The sequence below is a fragment of the Juglans microcarpa x Juglans regia genome, chromosome 3D (genome assembly GCF_004785595.1).
Source record: "Juglans microcarpa x Juglans regia isolate MS1-56 chromosome 3D, Jm3101_v1.0, whole genome shotgun sequence".
NCBI lineage: Eukaryota > Viridiplantae > Streptophyta > Magnoliopsida > Fagales > Juglandaceae > Juglans > Juglans microcarpa x Juglans regia.
Window position 1 is genome coordinate 12996868 of NC_054598.1, and position 20593 is coordinate 13017460.

The following is a 20593-nucleotide window of genomic DNA, read 5'->3' on the forward strand; positions in this document are numbered from 1 at the left end:
ATTAATTCACATTAAATTAGTTATTCTAAAATCAAAATAATAATACAATATTATATATTGTAATAATATTTAATTTTTTTAATATTTTGTAAATACATTTATATTTAATAATTTGTATTAATATTAAAATTTAATATTAAAAGAGAGGTAGTTGAATGAAAAAATTATAAAATATTAATTTAATCCTTGTACAGGATCTCTCCAAATATAGTTAAGGATACTAAATTATTGTAGCTCAAATATCTACAAATGTCCGCTAGTTTAATTCAAGAATTTTAACTAAAAAAAAATTTTTAAATTTAGACTTTACTGGCAATCGCCAATTCGCCATTGCCAATGATATTAGAAAGGGAAGAGACGTTTTATGGGTCCCAAAAGACAAAGCGGCTTGTTCGTACTTCCAGTTCCCACTCCTTAAAGTGGGCTTAAACCCTTGGCTCCAAAGATCGGTATAAAGTGCCCATAGCCTCGTATGCTGTCAATTTTTTCTTCTACTTTGTTTAAATTTTCAGCATCGGTGTCAGCAAATTCAATTCGATCCTGTTCAGGGAACATAGTGTGAATACCTCTTTTTTCGCCCATGGATTCGTCTTCATCTTATACGTCGTCTCTGCACCTAGCCATGGCGGCATTAGTTGGGGCCTCACTGATGGCCATCTCGGCTTTCTACTGCCACAAGCGCAGCGTCGACCAAGTCCTCCAGCGTATCATCGAGATCCGCCGCAAGCCCCCTCGCAGTGCTGGTGACCACTGTGTAGAAGACTATAACTCGGCAGAAGAAGAAGAGGAAAAGGAGGAGGAAGCAGAAGCAGAAGAAGCGCGAGACGATGACGGCGGTTACGGTTCGGACGGAGAGATGGAGGTTGATCGGAAATTTTGGCCCCGGAGTCTGTCGAGGTCACTGGACGAGAACATTCTTCGCTGTTATAGAATTTCGTCTTCCATGCCCAATGTGGCTTCAAGAAATGATTGGCTGCATGAGGACTCCAAGTTTGATCAGCCACTTCCAGGACTTAGGGCTCGAGGTATTGCTTCCTCGCTGGACAAACTCGATTTGATTTCGACGGGGCTTCCACCTCTTCGAATGGTTCAAGGAGACGGTATGCGTTCGATATTCTAATATAGTGATATTATTCTAGGTAGGGTCAGAATGCTTTGAATCAGTACGTTTCGTTGTTCGTGGGAAATGATGTGAGAAAATCACGTGGGTAAGAAGAAAATAATATAATTCTAACAGTTTGTTGTATTTTTGAAACTTTGGAGGTTGGTTGTCAAATACCCAACCATTGATACAAAATTTCTTTGGATATTAATTTCATTAAGCCTCAGTATCTATCAGCATTCAATAGGCTAGTATTCGATGTCAAAAAAAAAAAAAAAGAAAAAAAAAAAAGGCTAGTATTCAATGATTTAACATTATGTCTATTTGTAGTATTAAGGTATTTTAATCCAGCCAATATATCGCCCCTCCGTGACTACTTTAACTTGTAACGTGATCACTACTTTGATATCAATTGTTAAAGACACAAGCATTAATCTAAAAATTTGAAGACCGTTGAATACTAATTTGGTTAACCTTTTAACCCTCCTCATCGCAATGTGGATTTTGGATCGCAAAATGATTTACGCAACATTTTTTACAACACTTTAAATAACTATATTTTAAATGAGGGGTATTTTTGTAAAACATCTTATAAAAGTAACATCATTTTACAAAAATACCCTCATCTTATAACATTGTTGTGAAATGTGTTGTGAAAATGTGTTGTGTGTATATCATTGCTCTATTTTTAATCTCACGTACCTAGTAAACATATGCCACTGAGGGGGAAAAACCGACAAGACACAGACACGTTAAACAACATAGTTGTGCAAACATTTTTTTTTTTTTTTCTGTCTCTTTCTCTTTCTTTACATTTAGAAATTGGCCACAATGAATATCTCAGTAGTTAAAGGCTATATCACCAAATTCTTAGGGTCTCTGTGTGTATATATATAAAAGATATTTTTGAGCTTGTGAACGGTAATAGGCTAATATTAATAAATCTTTCAATAAGTTGAACTGTCTCGAATATCTTAGTAACTAAAGCTTATATCACCAATTTTTTTTTTACTGGCATCGGGTGTTCAGGAACAGTGCCCCGACTAATCTCGGGGGTGATCACCAAAATTTTAGGTTCTGTTGATGAATTTAGCCAGGCATCGCGATAAAAAGCCTAGGCCTCGGGGTCTCATTTTCCCATCTGTAACTAGATGAATATTTGAAACAAGGGGTTTGATTTACTGCATTTTTTTTACTGCTTGAGTTGTTTTTGGAAAGATGTCTGTATGTGTAATACGCATTAGAAGGTAGAATTTCATTAATGACTAAACAGCTGCTGGGCCAACAGGCTTGTATCTTTTGCCATATCTTCCTGAATTTGACTATTGTTTTCTATGAAATTCTAATGAGAAAAATAAACAAAGAAGCTGAATCCTAATTTCCATGATAAATATGGTTGTAATATTGCCAGCATACGCACATAACTGCTTTATGGTGATGTGTAAATGATATCCAAATCATTTTCCTTTGGATAGGAGAGGATCGGTTTGTTAAACATTCTGGTATTGATACAAGGATAGCATCTGTTGGTAGGCGAGTAACTCCAAGATCCCCTGGTGGAAATGCTTATGATAATTTTGAAGATTCTGATGAGGAAGGAACCGAGCTTGCATATGAAGACGACATGCTTTGCAACTCTGGATATATTGATTCTGGAACTGAACTCACAAATGCACAAGTATGCGTAGTTATAGCTACTTATTTCATATTCTAGAATAGGTAAGCTCGAGTAGTAAAAATATGGTATTTGGTTTTAGAAGTTATCCATCAGCTAACAAAAAATAGGTAAAGACGATTTTGAGTTTACCAAAGGTAGCTTTGGGTACTTTGAAAAGTAAACTCCAATCTCATCCTATAATTTGTTTTTTATTGGATGAGTCATGTCAACGTCAAGAAAGTATCTTTGTGTAAGTATACGTTCATTGTTTCTGGTTCTATGTTAGCAAATGAGAAAATCTTTTATGGTTAAGTGAAGAAGAGTGTTCACAGACCAAGGGAAATGAGTGGCAGTCCTCTAGCCAAAAAACTCAGCACGTTGTACTAATACAAGTTTCTTACTTTTTTGTGGTTATACTCATTGTTCATGTACAAGTTGTGAGAAAAAGATTATCCATAATATATCTGTTTTGCTTGTTGATGGGTTTGCAGGATGCAAATTCAAACAACCCAAACTTGGGCACTGTTCCAATGATGGGTGAGGGTGAGAACTGTCTGCAAGATAGGATGTGCAGGGTAACTGTAAGTGAAACAAAAGCTAGTGTAGATCTGCATGGCCATGGAAAGGTGGATACAGCAGTCCATGGTATTTTTGACTTCCCCTAAAGAGTTTAGTGGAGATTCGTTTCTTGTTTCCATCTCTTCTAGACACCTGTATTTATTGGTCATATGGATGTTGAATTACCCATTGGTGGTATTTCATTTCTCTACTTGACTTTATTTAATTGCAATTCCTTGGGAAGGAAAAGTTACCAAATTTGTAAAAGGTTGATATAGATACTCTAATATATAGACAAACACACACACACACACACACGCACACAAGTGAATATGCCAACTCGCCAAGGTTTTTTGGACTAGATGGCTTAAGGTGTGGTCTCCAAATGGGAGAATTAGGTTTGAACCCCCCACCCCCTGTATCAAATATATATATATATATATATATAAATGAATACATTTTCCATTTTATGTCATATGGCTAGCCTAATATCTTCATATCTATCTACTTACTTTTACTTATCAAAAAAATAAAAAATATCTATCTACTTATAAAAAAAATATCTTCATATCTAACCATTAGCGATGGTTGTATTTTCCTCTAACATAGACGCTTTATGTGACATTGGAGCACGGTGTTAGAGAACTTATAGGGACATAAGAGGGAATTGACTAATGATTGCTTGTAGATGAGCATTTATCTTGATAAAGAAAATAATTTTTAAATGCTTTTATGAATGGGATGGGGGTAGGCCGTAATAAATGCTATGCAAATATATCTTACAGCACGGTGATCATGATATGCATTTTCAATTATTTTCTTGTATTTGGATGTCTGTATATGTTTTTGTGTGAGAAAAACTCATGTTGAATATCTATATTTTTATTGTTAAATTTAATTTGCAATTCTTTGGAAGGAAATAACGTTATCAAAATCTATTATTTACAGAAAAAGGTTTTGTAAACCTTTACAAGTGCACAGTTGTATTATTTGAAGGAAATACTAACTGCTCGATGAATATTTCTCTTGTTTGAACATATGGATTCAGAGTCAAAAAACAAAGTAGAAGAGGAAGAAGTATGGACAACAATACGTGAATGTTTAGATTTGCGTAAAAGTTATGTATATCTTGAAATAGTTGAACCATGGAAAAAGGAAGCTGCAGTGGAATCTAGTGCATCAGTGATGAACAGGGATCCGTTTCACTTTGAACCTGCTGAAGCAACAGCTGTGAGTTATTTCATCCTTGTTCATGGAGTGAGATTTCCTTAAGATTTTTTTGCTACGTATTAAAGCTAGCTGTATATTACATTAAAATACAAATTCATATATTTGTTAACCTTTTGTCTGATACTTGCTTTGTGGCAAGCAGCACCATTTCAAAATGGAAGACGGAGTTTTGCATGTTTACGCAAATGAAAATGGTAAGCATTATAAAGCAATTCATAGTGCAGTAAAAGCAACAGTTTTTTATTGGATAAGTGATGAGTGTTCTTTTTTGTTATTTTATAGTTTCTTGATGCTAAGTAAATTTAAGCCTTCTCTGATTTCTAACTCAGATACTGTGGAACTTTTCCCCGTTGCTAGTTCAACTCAATTTTTCACTGATATGCATCACATCCTGAAAGTTATGTCTCTTGGAAATGTTAGATCTGTATGCCATCATAGACTACGATTTCTTGAGGAGGTACCTTTCTGCAACCTTTGTTTTGTACTTCTGTTTTGTATTCTTCACTTTAGCCCATGTTTGTGACATATGTCTGGACATCATACAGAAATTCCGGCTTCATCTGTTAGTAAATGCAGATAGGGAGTTTCTGGCTCAAAAGAGTGCACCACACCGTGACTTTTACAATATCAGAAAAGTTGATACACATGTGCATCATTCTGCATGCATGAACCAGAAGCATCTCCTTCGCTTCATCAAGTCAAAACTTAAAGAGGAACCTGATGAGGTAGAAAATGTTCCTTTTTTTCTTCTTCTTCTAAGTTTTTGTTTCATGAGTTAGGTGTTTCAACCTACATTGGACGAGTCAAAATTAAGCAATCCTGTATCACTATTTTACAAAGATTCTCTCCCTTTTCAATTTCGCTTTGTTGATGCTTGAGTTACACCATGGCAGGTTGTCATATTCAGAGATGGAAAATATATGACCCTTAAAGAAGTTTTTGAGAGTTTGGACTTGACAGGGTACGCACAATTATTCTCTTTGTTTCTATTTGCATAAGAATGCTCCCCCCCCCCCCCCCCCCCCCCCCCCCCCCCCCAACACACACACACACACTCTCTCTCTCTCTCTCTCTCAATATGTTTTCACATATGTATCCTTGTTTGTCTAAACTGAAGGCAATGCAATGCAGGCATGATCTTAATGTTGATTTGTTGGATGTCCATGCTGATAAAAGTACCTTCCATCGATTTGACAAATTCAATCTTAAGTATAATCCTTGCGGACAGAGCAGACTCAGAGAGATATTCTTAAAACAGGAAAACCTTATCCAAGGTTGGTTCACGATAACAGTTTCTGTATGTTGCCTGCATAATCCTCGATGATTGCAAACTGGAAAGAGAATTTGTTGCATTTGGAGAAACTTTTGGAAATGACGCCAACTGTTTTTGATTGGTTTGGTCTTTCCATTCTTATGTAATTGCTTTGTATTCTTTATCCTAGGTTCAAAAGTTTGTGTAAAACATCAATCACACATTATCTATAATCTAGTTTTTCTTCTGCCAAAACCTGACATACCGCATGGATAGCTTGAACTGAATTGTTGTATCTCTTCGTGTGTGCCTAATATGAGTGTTTCTGTATTTACTAGCTTAGTTTCTTCATTTGTGATGTTTCTTGAAACTGAAAATGTGGTCCATAAGGAAATGGTGAACATGAAATTAATGTATTTGACTACTTGGGCTGGCTACATGAATATTTTCTTGCCATTTTATCTAAAGCCATATGAACTCTTATTCTTATTTTATTGTCGTACTTGTTCTATACTTTAAATTGCTCGTATTGTTATTATTAATGTAATTTAGTGAAGCTGAATATTTGAGTTAATATTACAGGTCGGTTTTTGGCAGAAGTAACGAAGGAAGTTTTAGCAGATCTTGAAGCAAGCAAATACCAGGTTTTATCATATATAATATATACTGTCAGAAAGTATGTAATGCCAAATGGACTTATGCATTGTTCTCTTTATTCTTTTTCTATGGATCCTCTGTATCCTTTGATTTATACTATTCTCATATCTGTATATTATGGAATTTTTGGTGACCCTTCTTATCAGTTTTACTGGAAGATCTTGCAGTTGTATACATCTCAGCTTATCTAGTAATCAGTTTTATGGTTTAATGCTTAGATAATATGTAATAGTTAGGGCATCTGCTCAATTTTTGCACCACTTAAATTTAAGCCCTCATTGTACACAGAGTTTGATTTGCACTTAGTTTTGCAAAACTTGTGATTAATTTGACCGGAAGGGAGGGAGGGAGAGAGAGAGAGATCAGTATGCTTTAGCACATTGTAATATTTTAAATCCGAGATAGGAGAGCGTTTTGGTGTTAAAAAAACCCATACATAAATTTTTTTTTGATAATGAAGAAGAATTTTATTATCATGAATAGGCATAGCTCAAGTACACAAATACAAAGGAAATACCTACTATACTCTAGAAAACAGGAAAACTAAAACAGAAACAGATTCCGTACATTCTCATCATTCCTTTCAAAGACCTTAGCCCACAAACTCAAAGTAGAAGAGAAAAAGTTTCGAAGATCTTCAAAAGAGCGCTCCTTGTCTTCAAAACATCTCCCATTTCTTTCCATCCAAAGACACCACATTAAAGACAAGGGAATCATTCCTCATCTGGCAGCAACCTCTTTCCTCACCTCACAACCCTGCCAACATGCAAGAAGCTCCACAACTTTCTTAGGCATCACCCAAAATAAACCTGTCCGACCAATTACCTCATACCGCAAAGAGTTTGCCACCTCACAATGTAGTAAAAACAGATGATTTACAGATTCTCCATCATTCTTGCACATGACACACCAATTGGCTATACACATACCCCGTTTTCTATGATTATCCGTAGTCAATACTTTCCTTAGAGCAACCACTCAACTAAAGAATGCCACCTTTGTGGTTGCCTTCACCTGCCAAATGCTTTTCCATGGAAATACACAACCAGCATGACAATTAAGCACCTTATAATAAGAACTGACTGAAAACCTAAAGTTTCTAGCATCGTCCCGCAATAGCCTATCCTCTCTTCCCTGTATCACTTTTGAATTATAAATCCTTCCCAAAAAATCTGAGACAACATTAACTTCCCAATCATTTGGATTTCCAATAAAGTCAACATTCCATAAACTATTATTATCCGTACATTGAAGATAATCTACCACAACAACATTTTGATCCCTTGCCAGCCTGTAGAGAGATGGAAAATCTGATTTAAGAACTGATTCCCCACACCAAATGTCATGCCAAAAGAAAATCCTCTTCCCTTCCCCCACCTTAAATTTAATATGTTTAGAAAATTCTCCACAACCTTTCCTAATAAACTTCCACAAACTCGCCCCTTGCACTCCTCTAACTTTTTTAGAACACCAATTCTCCCACCCATTCCCATATTTTACTGCGACAACATTCTTCCATAAAGCATCTCTCTCTTCATGATATCTCCAAAGCCATTTCCCAATGAGTGCTTTATTGAACGCCTCAAATTTCTAACTCCCAATCCTCTACAAAAAACTGGCCGACAAAACTTGTTTCAACTAACCAAATGAAACTTCTTTTCCTCTCCTTTTCCTCCCCATAAGAAATTACGATAAATATTCTCAATTCTCCTAGCAACCCCAGCCGGTAAAGGAAAAAGTGAAAGAAAATAAGTGAGAAGATTAGACAATGTACTCTTTATCAAAGTACTTCTTCGCCCTTTAGACACATATATCTTTTTCCATTCAGCTATCCTTTTCTCGATCTTCTTAATCACCCCATCCCATATCAAAATAGATTTGTGAGAAGCACCCAATGGAAGACCAAGGTACTTCATTGGCAATGAAGCAATCTTACATTCCAAAATATTAGCCAAATCTGAAATATTGCCCACAACACCCACATGAACAATTTCAGACTTGTTTAAGTTAATCCTTAGGCCCGAGACAGCTTCAAAACATAACGACAATGCTCTCAAAGTTTGAATATGTTCTTGGTTGGGCTTGCTGAAAATCAATGTGTCATCGGCAAAAAGAAGATGAGATAATTTAATGCTATTCCTTTCCTCTTTTCCCACCTCAAAACCCGACAAGTGCCTTCCTTTGACTACCGCTTCCAACATTCTACTCAACGCATCCATGACAAGGACAAAAAGAAAAGGAGATAGCGGATTTCCTTGTCTCAAACCATGCGAACTATTAAAGAACCCATCTGGAGTGCCATTCACCAAAATGGAAAATCTCGACGTTGACATACACCATTTGATCCACATATACAATTTCTCCCCAAAGCCATATCTCCCAAGCAAATACAAGAGAAAATCCCAACTAACATGGTCATATACTTTTTCCATGTCCAATTTAATCAAAATACTAGATTCGTTATATTAATTCTGCTGTCCACATATTCGTTAGCATCTAAAACTGAGTCGAGGATTTGTCTCCTTCTTACAAAGGCATTTTGCGATTTCGAAATAATTTTTCCCAACACCACACTCATACGATTAGCTAACACCTTAGAGATTATCTTGTAAACCCCATTCACCAAACTTATAGGCCGAAAATCCCACATCTCCACATCCCCTACCTTTTTAGGAATAAGTGCTATAAAAGTAGCATTTAAACTTTTCTCAAATTTCATAAATGTATGAAATTCTAGAAAAACCTTCATAATATCGTCCCGCACTATATCCCAACAAGATTGAATGAAAGCCATAGAAAAACCATCCGGACCTGGAGCCTTATCCCTTGCCATTCCTCTAACTACATCAAAGAACTTCATCCTCATCAAAAGCTCTCTCCAACCAATCTGTACTTGCTTGATCAATGGAGTCAAAAAACAGTCCATCAAGCTTTGGCCTCCAAGCATATTCTTCACTGAACAGCTTCTCATAAAACTTGACAATGTGATCCTTAATAACCTCTTGATCTGAAATGATGTTATCGTTATCGTGAAGAACCTCGATAGCATTATTTCTTCGATGGATATTCGCCATACGGTGAAAAAATCTCATGCACTTGTCACCTTCTTTTAGCCAAAGAACCAGGGATTTCTGTCTCCAAGAAATTTCCTCCCTTAAATATATTTTCTCTAATTCATCCACCACCACTTTTTTTCTATCCAATTCCTCACGGGAAACATCCCCTAGCAGCTCCCTTTCCTCCAAACTCTGCAACTGCTGCATCAAGGGTTTCCTTTTATTTTCCGTGTTCCCAAACTCCTCCACATTCCACTTCTTCTAATCTAATTTTAATGCTTTAAGTTTACCAGCCAGTACAAAGCTTGGAGTACCAGAAAATGAGTATGAAGACCACCATGACCTCACCCTATCCACAAAACCCTCAGCCTCCAACCATATATTTTCAAATTTAAAATACCGTAGCACACTAAAAGTGCTCCCACTCTCCAGCATAATAGGATAATGGTCAGAGCACATTCTGGATAACCGTTTCAGCCTCAAATCAGGAAAGCTAACCTCCCAAGAAGCTGAAACCAGAAATCTGTCCAGCCTAGACCAAGCCCTTCCATTGGACCACGTAAAATCCCCACCAACCATCGGTAAATCAATCAAGCCAAACTCAAAAATCAGATCAGAAAATTCATTCATAGCATGAGAGAAATAATTGTCCACCACTTGCTCACTAGGGAACCGTATAATGTAGAAATCCCCTCCAAAACACCAAGGAACATCCCAACAACAGCGAACACCCACCATTTCATCCCATAAAAAGCTCCTACTATTATCCACGTTTGGACCATAAATCCCCACAAAAGCCCATTCAAATCCGTCATCCACACTTTTGAAACGGCAAGCAACCATAAACTCCCCCACATAATGATCTACTATCTCCACTAACCTCCTATCCCACATAACTATAATACCACCCGAAGCCCCGTTCGAAACTAATTCAATCCATCCCACACTTTGACAATTCCATAAGCTGTTCACAATTGATTGATTAACCAGCTTCAACTTGGTTTCTTGGAAACAAATAACTTCAGCTCTCCACTTTCGGGTCATATTCTTAACCCGAAGACGTTTTCTATAGTCGTTCAGCCCCCTTACATTCCAAGAGATGATTGTTGGTTTCATGGATGACTATAAACAACCCTCTCCTTGCCTTTATCTCTAAAGGCACTTCCTCTCTTTGTATTATAATTATTAGAGCACGATAACCTTTTCAATCCCCTCTCCTTCTTTTGAGCGGATCTAGCTATTAAGAGTGCTCTAAATTGTTCCTCATATCCGATACAAGAGATTCCCACACAATCCTTGATTTCATCCACTTTCCTCGTCACCCGATGATGAATTGGGCTAATCAATTCCTAGAAGGATAGAACACAATGGATCAGGGTCCATTTCATCTTCAGACTCCCTCTGCTCACCTAACTCAGTTGCCTCTACCTTCACCTCCCCTCCAAGAACCATTAACATCTCAGAATTGGACCTCTGGGTGCAAGGGACCCCAGAAAAAAAATCCTCGATGGACCCTGTGACATAACCGTTTGATTCCATATCTCCTTCCACCACAACAACCCCCTCTGAAACCCTCTCAATGCCTCTAGAACATATCTCAATAGGAGTCAATAACAGTTGAGAAAAGAACCTCCCAACCCAGAGATGAGAATCTCCCTTCTGAACATCAGGCTCAGAGGAAGGCAACAAATTCCCCTTCGCCAGAGTTGATCTCGCCACATGTGTATCCTCAAAGAGATCAACTACGACTGTCGTCACTTTCTGTGAAGGAATCGCATCTTTCTAAGCCTTCGAGGGTTTATTATGAGAATCCTCGAAGTTCCAAATCTCAGATCTGAGCAAGAGAACAGTCGCCGTAGGATTAGCCCCTGTCGGAGAGCCTCTCGAAGACTCAACTACCGCCGTCAAGCCTGCCTGTGATGAAAAAGTGACCATCGGAGCCACTGAGCCCTTGGGATTCTTTGCCTGCGATGAAACAACCCTCTCCTTCAACGTGTCCTCCCTCTTCTCCGTCGCCAATGGATCCTCTGCCTGCGATGAGACCTCCGACACCGTTGAAGGGTACCCACCTATCGATGGGCTTGCAAGAGTTGCGTCTCGTCTCGTCCAGACTAGGCTAGCCTGTTTCCGGGTGTTTAACAAGCTCACGGGCTGCGACCCATATCCTGGACCCAAGCCTAGGATTGCCTTTCTTTTGTCTCCTGTAACCAAACCCGTTTCCTGCACCATTTGGCCCTTTGAAAGCTGCCTTTCTCTAATTAGGCCAGATTCCTCCACATTGAAGCCCATATCGACGCCCCTTTCCTCCAAGCCCACTCCAGTAGCTCTTCGTTCCTCTTCACACCGTATCAAAAAGTCCACTCTGTCTTGAAGCATACATAATTGCTCCTTCACGTCTAGCAGCGTGTTGTATACGTTCCCCTCTGCCAAGCCGACAGTAGGCCTGCCACCGCCACCCTCCCGCTGCACAGTGCCTATCCCTATGGTACGATGATCTTTGGCATACCCCTGTCCATTACCCAGACCTGCAGAGGCTCCTCTTGGGACTTCTCTAACACCGCTACCTCCACCCCTGTCACTGGGTTGCACCGACTTCAAAGTTACCTCCAGAGCCTCCCTATAGGAACGATGTTTCAGCTGAGGCACCACCACCATAGGTACTCTACCCTTGTTACGGTTTAGTCCTCTTCCTTCGTTTACAAAATCCCACAATGCCTCCATCATCCTTCTCGATCCCTTCCCCTCCATCTCCTCTAGTACGAAGATGAAACTGCGCCTACTACCACCACCCTATTCCACTATAGCCATGTATTGACCGCGAATATTAGAGCACCTCTATTCTATGAAGCTGCGATTCCTGTCCCGTACCGTGGTGTAGAAATCCTTTGTTGCACCCTTCAAACAATCCTCCAGTGCTTTGGCAAGCCACTGCATGGTGGACAACCCCATTCTCACCTTATTCATCACCTTCCAACTTCTCTCAGTAATGAGCAAGGAACCTCCTTCCCTTGAAAAAGAAAAAACCTTTGATTCTATCAGTAAGTGTTTAGTAGACCCCATTCTATTCACCCCTACAATTCCAGGCTTGCTAAAATCTCGCCATCACAGGCTGTAGGACATCATCGGAGATAAAATTTATAAGATATTTTGAATCATAAACCCATACATAATACTCTATTCTATATCAGTTATGGCATATTTCTGTTGCTTGAATTGATTCCCTTGTATGCAAAAATTTCTGTTGTCATTTGTTTACGTTGGTTTTGGTTTTGCCACACCTCTCTTAGTTACTACCTCCACTTATCAGTTATCCTGAGCATAAGTCAATAGTTACTCCAATTAGACTCTCTTCTCCTCTTTCATGTCTCAAAACGTTGATCACTTGAATGCTAAAGAGATGTTTGTTTTTCATTTTCAGATGGCAGAGTACAGGATTTCCATTTATGGACGGAAACAAAGTGAATGGGATCAGCTGGCCAGTTGGTTTGTTAACAATGAAATTTATAGTGAGAATGCAGTATGGTTAATCCAGGTATTTTACTTTTTCATCTTCTTACTCTGTTAGCTGCTGTAGTATGTGGTTAATTATTTTATGGGATGTTTATATATTCAGTTTTATATTAAAAAAAAAGAGGAATCCAGATCTAGATGTGGTAATTGATAAACATCATTCTGCATGGCGAAAAGATCATACTTAAAAGTGACATTGTATCATTTGACCTTACTTTAAACTTTAGGCAGAAATTAGGTGATGTTTGGATGTAAGATGAGATTATGATAGTGGATTTGTGAATGGTGGTAAAATCTTTTTGAGATGAGGTTTTGATAGGCTGGATAAATAGTGAAAACATTATTTGAATAATATGATAAATAATTAAAATTTTATAGAAAGAAAAGAAAAGAAAAAAAGAAATGCAGCATCCACCCCGTGGTGGCAGCCACCAAGGGGTGGCTGCTGCAATTTCTTTTGTTATGACTGAAAAATATGTTTTGACTTTGAGGTGAGATTTGATTACCCAAACATCACGCAAATGTTTGCATATCTAAACAATTTGGAGATGAATGGTGGTACATTTTTTTTTAACTTATGGCAGATGAACCAGACAGCAAAGATTTAGAGACAGAAATATAGCCTCCACTCTGGCAAAAAGATATTGTTGAAAAGTTACGTTGCACTTCCATATTGCTTGGGACATTATATATTATACTCATCAGAAAAGAAGATTGTTTGGGACATTATACTGTGAGCAGTAATGCAAAATATGCTTGTCCTGCACCCAAATGATCTTGAGACTCATGGTAATTATTTAGAGGTTCTGTAAGAGATCGTTTTGATTACGTATTGGAACCAGTAAATGAAATAACAATATTGCATCAGTGAATTAAAACAATGTGGAGCATGACATTTCTTTAGAACCTTTATTGTCTTACTGGGAATTTTATTTACTTGTTTCTTATTTGTTGGCATTGGTATCATAATTATTTAATTGGTCTTGCATGTTATCTTTTCCAATGCATTGTCAATTGCAACTTTCTTCTTCAATTTTCAATGAGTTGTATAGTTCTATGCTGTTTTCACTAATTTCTTTTCAATCTTTCTATAAACTTTGATATGCAGCTACCACGGCTCTATAACGTGTACAAGAAAATGGGAATTGTTACCTCTTTTCAGAATATTTTAGATAACGTGTTTATTCCATTATTTGAAGTCACGGTGGACCCAAGTTCTCATACTCAATTACATTTGTTCCTGATGCAGGTGGGTGAAATATGTCATTTTTGTATATCCCCTCTTTGATTGACAGTTCTATAATCGATTTACATGGAATTACAATATTCCTCATTCTCTAATATGTTTTTACATATCTGTTCTTGTTTTTTCATTTTTGTTTTAATCTGTGATTTATGCCTACTCAACTCTACTCTAGTAGTCACTAGACTTGATATAGTAGTCCGTCCGGCTGCTCTTGCTGAAATCATTACTCTTCATTCTCCCGTGCTCTAGCAATTGCACTCCCTAGACTGCTACCATGTAGTTAGGTAGGGACAATCAATCTGTAGTGACGGGAATCTAGGAATGAATGGGGATTCCTATCAATAAAAAAATTAAGAATATATAATTAGAGTTTTCTTCCTCTCTCACTCAATAGATGTATCTGGTCTGATAGTACTGGTCAGTACGAGTTGATGGAGTGCAGTGGGATGGATGGTAGAGGGCTGCCTGTTCCTAAAGCGATGATTCACTTGTCCCCTTGTCCTAACATTTTATGTATATTGGCTTATGGCATATTGCCATTATCCAATGTAATTACTTTATGTCTAATGCAAGATGAGACAACTACCAGTTTGTCTTAATATTTGCCTGAAGCTGCTGCTTACTCCTCCATTTGGAGAACAATATGGCTATAATCATGGGACTGATTTCAGAAGTGCCTGTTCCATGTCAGTTGGGAAGGTGTAGTCAGCCAGACAAGTCTAACACTATAATTATTTTGAGTTACTTTTGGCAAATGCCTTTTTTTTTTTTTTTTGGTAATTATCAGATTGGGATAAACCAATGTGAGGTGCTGCAATATATGCTAAAGAACTGTTGAGTTTCCTTATTCGGGCATTCCAAAATGGTAGACATATTTTTATACAATCGCATCTGTGCACGTCGGCATATTTAAATTTGAGTGAGGACACCATAACTGCTGAACATAGCCTTAGTTCTGCTACTTGGGGTCAAGCACAAAATCCTGTCACCACTCACCCCTCTTGATACTTGGCAATCATGCCTTTTCTCATTGTTCACCATCCAATTTTCTCCATTTCTGCTGTCCCTTGGGCCCTCCAAGTTTGAAACACCTTGTTTATATACTGATTACTGATAGGTCCTTGTTACTAATGGTCAAACGATCTTATCTGATTTTTCCATATCTTTTCTATCTTAATGCCATCTCAGGCCTAAGAGGGCATTCATTTATCCTTCTTATACATGGACTTGTATTTGGTGGGAAAGGAATGACCGAAATTTGAGGATTGAGAGCGCTCCTTGGAAGAGTTTAAGAGTTTTTTCTGGAAGACTTAATTTATGTGGGCCATTGTTATAGACTTTAATGGTCTCAACTTTCATGATTTCCTTGTATCCGTTTCTAGTTCCTAACTAGGTGTAATCTCATGTATACTTCCTGTGTACTTGGGCTATGCCTATTTCAATATCAATAAAATATCTTCTTACTTATAAAAAATATATATGGGGTTGTATTTTACCAATTCATTTAACCTCTTCATATTTTATGGAGTTACTGCCTACTGGTTTTGAGACCTTGAATGAAATGAGCGTGGCTTGTGAGGGAACTTCCTCTTACACCATCAAATGTTGCTTCACTTGATCCTTTTTTGTTTGCTTTACTCGAGGTGCTTAATAAGGTTAGTTGTTTTCCTTTTCAGGTGGTGGGCTTTGATATTGTGGATGATGAAAGTAAACCAGAAAGGCGTCCGACTAAGCACATGCCAACACCAGCTGAATGGACCAATGAGTTCAATCCTGCATATTCGTATTATGCTTATTATTGCTATGCAAACTTGTATATTCTCAACAAGGTCATACTTCTTAACTTCAACTTGTTCTGTTATTTTCTAGAATGCTTTAACTTTTTTGTTTATAATTTTGCATTTTTACAAAAAAAAAAAAAAAAAACTTACCTTTCTAAAAAAATAAATATGTAGTTTAAACTGATAAAACTCTATATTTTCTTTTCAGCTTCGTGAATCAAAAGGAATGCCAACAATAAAATTTCGGCCCCACTGTGGAGAGGTTTTGGTCTACTGTTTTTGTTTCGGCTCCTATTCTTTATGGTTATTGAAGTGCTTCTGATTTTTGCAATGTTTGCAGGCGGGTGATATCGACCATTTGGCTGCCACATTTCTTCTGTGCCATAATATTTCTCATGGGATTCATCTACGGAAATCTCCAGTTTTACAGTATTTGTATTACCTTGCACAGGTTCTGCCCACCTTTTTTGCTCCTTCTCTCTCTGCCTCTCTCTTCCGCCCCCCCTTCTTCCATGGCACTAGTGTGATATCCTCCGGATCTCATGTCTGTCATAGTCTGCAGCCCTAAAGTTCATGGCACTATGGAGTTTCTTTTTTCTCTTTTTTCTGAATCCCTGTCTCAATTGTGCTAATGTTACATTAAAATAAATAGTAATTTCCATTGTCTTTTCAGATTGGACTGGCTATGTCACCTTTGAGCAATAACTCCCTTTTCTTGGACTATCATCGCAACCCTTTGCCCATGTTCTTCCAGCGTGGCCTAAATGTCTCACTCTCAACTGATGACCCTTTGCAAATCCATTTAACAAAAGAACCACTTGTGGAAGAATATAGTGTTGCTGCGAAGGTTTGTTGCATATTATTTTCTGTTGTTGCTCATGTTCATTATCTTAACGAATGATATTTTGCAGGTCTGGAAGCTCAGTGCTTGTGACCTCTGTGAGATAGCTAGAAATTCTGTCTATCAATCTGGGTTTTCACATGTCACAAAGGTGAGAACTTGAGAAAAAACAATCTTTGATGTTGGCCATTACATACCTGAATTTGGAAAAACCCATTCTACTGTAAATAAATTTGTGAATCTGAAACTCTTTAAAAGAAAGTTTCTCTAACCCCTAGGGGTTGACTCAAGTGGTAAAGTAAAGGCCTTTGGCTTGGGGTATGCTCCCCCCAGGTCCAAGGTTCAAATCTCCTTGGGTGCAAACAATCTCTAGGGGCCACACCCCCTAGTGAAAAGTCAGTGATTTAACCAGTTCCGTGTAGGGAAACTTCCGAGGGTGCGGTGCACGGAACCGAGGTTTACTCTACAGAGGTGGGTCCGAAGGGCCCTGCCTTGGAGAGGTTCCCCGACATAAAAAAAAAAAAAAAGTCTCTATATTCTACTTTTTTCCTATCGGAAACTATTAAAATTTGTGAAGAGCATGGAAAAAATTTTCAAGGCTTACTAAGAAAAACCACGAGTCTCGTACATGGTCATGCTACTGCACAAGCAAAAGAAAGGATAGAGCTATATTAGCTAGTCTCCAGAATAAGTCTTTTAATTGACGTTTAATATAGGGGCCATTGTTTGGTTGAATGGTCACGTCTCGGGCTGTGTAGCACTACTGCATGGGTTTGAATCTTACAAATTATCACTTCATATCCAAACTAGGAGCCACCTAGATGGGACCATCAGTGGGTAGCTGATCCTATTTCTGTCTCCGACCTGACATTGTGCTGCCTTCATTTAAATACAACTGATAGGAATTGCTTCCATGAGAGGGACCACAAATTGCACAGCCATATTTGGGGCAGAAGGAGATGAAAGTTCTTGCTGTGAATTAGTGGATTTTTTAGTTGCCAACCATCCCCTTTTTATTCTCATTTGGGTGTGCATTTGGCATGGAGCAGCAGAATAATTGCCAGTTGATGGTGGTTTACATATGGTATTAATGTAATGACAAATATTTCTATTATTATTTTGGTCCTTTTGCAGTTGCACTGGCTTGGTGATAGATATCTCATGAGAGGCCCCGAAGGAAATGATATTCATAAAACAAACGTACCCAACTTAAGGATTGCATTTCGTCACAAGGCAAGTTTTACCATTTCTCACAAGTCACAAGAACCATAAAATGCAAGCAGTTTGATGTCTATTGTTTCCAGCTAATTAGGTAGATGTTTTGCAGACATGGAAGGAAGAGATGCAGTGTGTCTATTCAGGAAAAGCCAGGTTTCCTGAAGAAATCGAGTGATGAAGCAATCGACGCAGAATATGAAACGCTGTATTAAGTTCGGTTTGATGTCAATTTTATGCATGGCTTATGTCTACCAAGTACGTACTATTGTCACATTACCCGGGGCGCCATCTTCTAGTCCTCTGCTTCATTCAATGTAAGAGTTTGTAAAGAGTGGCAGTTTCAAGAGGAAGTATTGTTTCAGCTTTGAGGGAGGACCCTTTTTTTTTTTTTTAAAAAAAAGAAAATATTATAGTGGTCTCGCCCTGCAAAAACGTGCTTGGCCAATTTTGTTCAGGTCAAGTGGGTGTTATGATTTGAAAGGGGCGATTCTGATTTGAATTGCAAGCCTTGTTACTTTGTTCTAGTAGGGCATGATCTTCAGAAACTGAATTCCTTTTGGAATATCTACAGTTTTGGATCTGTTGCATCTGCCGTATGATCTGGGCTGGATTCTTGCCTTAAATCTTTGCTGACTTAAAAGTGGAGAATGACACTTGAAAAGGCGTTCCCTCCTCTAGACCGAACCCCTGGGGCACGTGAAGCGCCTTTTGCATATGGAGTGCTCCAAGGGCACTTTTTTATATATTATTTTGTCGTTGAAAGAGCCCCAACAGAAATGCTAGTGTCAAGTTGGGTCCCGACAAATATATATTTTTTTTTCCTTAGTGATTAAGTCTTTTTTTTTTTTTTTTTTCAAACTTAAGTGATTAAAGAAATATTTTTTAATGATGTAATGATTTTTTTTTAAAAAAAATATTTAAAAGTATAAAAAAAAAGAATGAAGAAAATAAAAAAATCTTTCTGCTCTTGTCGGGAGCCGTCTCGTGCTACGGCTCTTGCATAAATGCCCTGTACCTAGTGAGATTCACTAATGCTGACTTGGATATTTCGAATATTTTATTATATTATAGTAATGAAACAATTAAAATATTTTTTTAAATTTTGAAAAAGAAGTCTGCTATGGCTACCGAAAAGGTAGCCCGAATCACTTCACCGAATAATGTGTTTTATTTTTTTATTTTTGTTTTATTTTTATGTATTTTTTTAATCATCAAAAATATTTTTTAAAAAAATAAAAAATTCACAATATTATTAAAAAATACTTTCTTAATCATGAAGTAAAAAAAAAAAAAAAATCTCATTCCAGACACATTTTGGATCTAAAGTATTTCTGTTTGAAAAAAAGAAAGAAAATAGAAAATAAAAATATTATAAAGTTAAAAAAAAAATCTTGAATATAATTTTTATTTTAAAATTTATAAAAGTAATATTGTTTTTGTTTTTTATTTGAGAGTTGAAAAAAATTGTAATGATTAGATAATAATTAGATAAAAAATTTAAAATTTAAAATTGTTTTGTAATTCAATGCCATTCAAACAATAAGATTTCAGTTGGGCAATTAATTTCCGTGTTTACCACCCTTGAAGAAAGGTATATTAATTAACTTACCACTTAAGCAAATGCTTCAGACCAAAGATTGCTTTTTCCAAAGTAGCTAAAACTAGTGCCACGTGTAATTATAATTTTATCCGTAAGATTTATTTTATAAATTTTTTTAATTAAAATATTAAATATTATAATTTTTAATATATTAATATTTAACATGTCAACACATATTATTATATAAATAAAATTTGTAAATATAAATAATATTTTCCTTTAACAAAAGCTGCGTCTACTGTTTAATTCTTGGAAATATAATCCAATAAAAAAAAAAAATTAAAGACAATCTAAAATAATATTCGGATAAGTCGCATAGTTACATCCGATCATAGTCTATAGATTCCCCAAAAAGTTTCATCAATATTTTTCGGAATGATTGTACGCTAGATTCTTCAGAAAATGTTTACTATTTAAACACAATTTTTAAGGGTGCCTCTTTTTAATTATTCTTTTTATGTGATGTCACATAATTAAAAAAAAAATTATGTTTTATTTTTTATTTATCTAACAATCATTTGATTTTTTTTTAAATTATAAAATATCATGTCAAAAAATAATACATTAATAATTAAAAAAATAAAAAATAATATTTTTTCTTTAAATAACATTAAATACAATGTTAAAATGTATAATTGTAAAAAATATAATAAAATACACCCCAAAACTATACAAATCTCTCTTTTATTTTTTGAAAAATTATTTTATTAGTCACTATTCATCATTGAGCAGTGCTACGGCTACCGAAGAAGTAGCCCGAGTAGGATCCCGAATAGTATATTTTTTTTTGTTTTTTTTATGTATTTTTTTAATCATCATAAATATTTAAAGAAAAAAATTCACATCATTAAAAAATATTTTTTTAATCACTAAATAAAAAAATAA

At 36.7% G+C, this 20593-nt stretch overlaps 1 protein-coding gene across 1 annotated transcript; it reads left to right on the plus strand.

Annotated features, from left to right (window-relative positions):
* The first annotated feature begins 397 nt into the window (after positions 1 to 397).
* On the plus strand, positions 398 to 18632 carry LOC121254759 (probable AMP deaminase). Its single transcript, XM_041154907.1, has 19 exons — positions 398 to 1100; positions 2578 to 2780; positions 3251 to 3404; positions 4366 to 4547; positions 4690 to 4741; positions 4877 to 5004; positions 5093 to 5272; positions 5441 to 5508; positions 5679 to 5821; positions 6382 to 6443; positions 12931 to 13044; positions 14131 to 14271; positions 15945 to 16097; positions 16258 to 16311; positions 16390 to 16500; positions 16723 to 16896; positions 16961 to 17041; positions 18025 to 18123; positions 18218 to 18632. The coding sequence occupies exons 1-19, from the start codon at positions 581 to 583 to the stop codon at positions 18281 to 18283; spliced, it is 2685 nt and encodes an 894-aa protein (XP_041010841.1). The 5' UTR covers positions 398 to 580; the 3' UTR covers positions 18284 to 18632.
* Positions 18633 to 20593: the final 1961 nt, after the last annotated feature.

Bases quoted from the DNA above. Each gene is read 5' to 3' on its own strand.
- LOC121254759 (XM_041154907.1), top strand. From the start codon at position 581: ATGGATTCGTCTTCATCTTATACGTCGTCTCTGCACCTAGCCATGGCG. The intron at 5,822-6,381 runs GTTGGTTCACGA...TTAATATTACAG, and splicing joins ACAGGAAAACCTTATCCAAG to GTCGGTTTTTGGCAGAAGTA. The intron at 16,501-16,722 runs GTTCTGCCCACC...TTGTCTTTTCAG, and splicing joins ATTTGTATTACCTTGCACAG to ATTGGACTGGCTATGTCACC.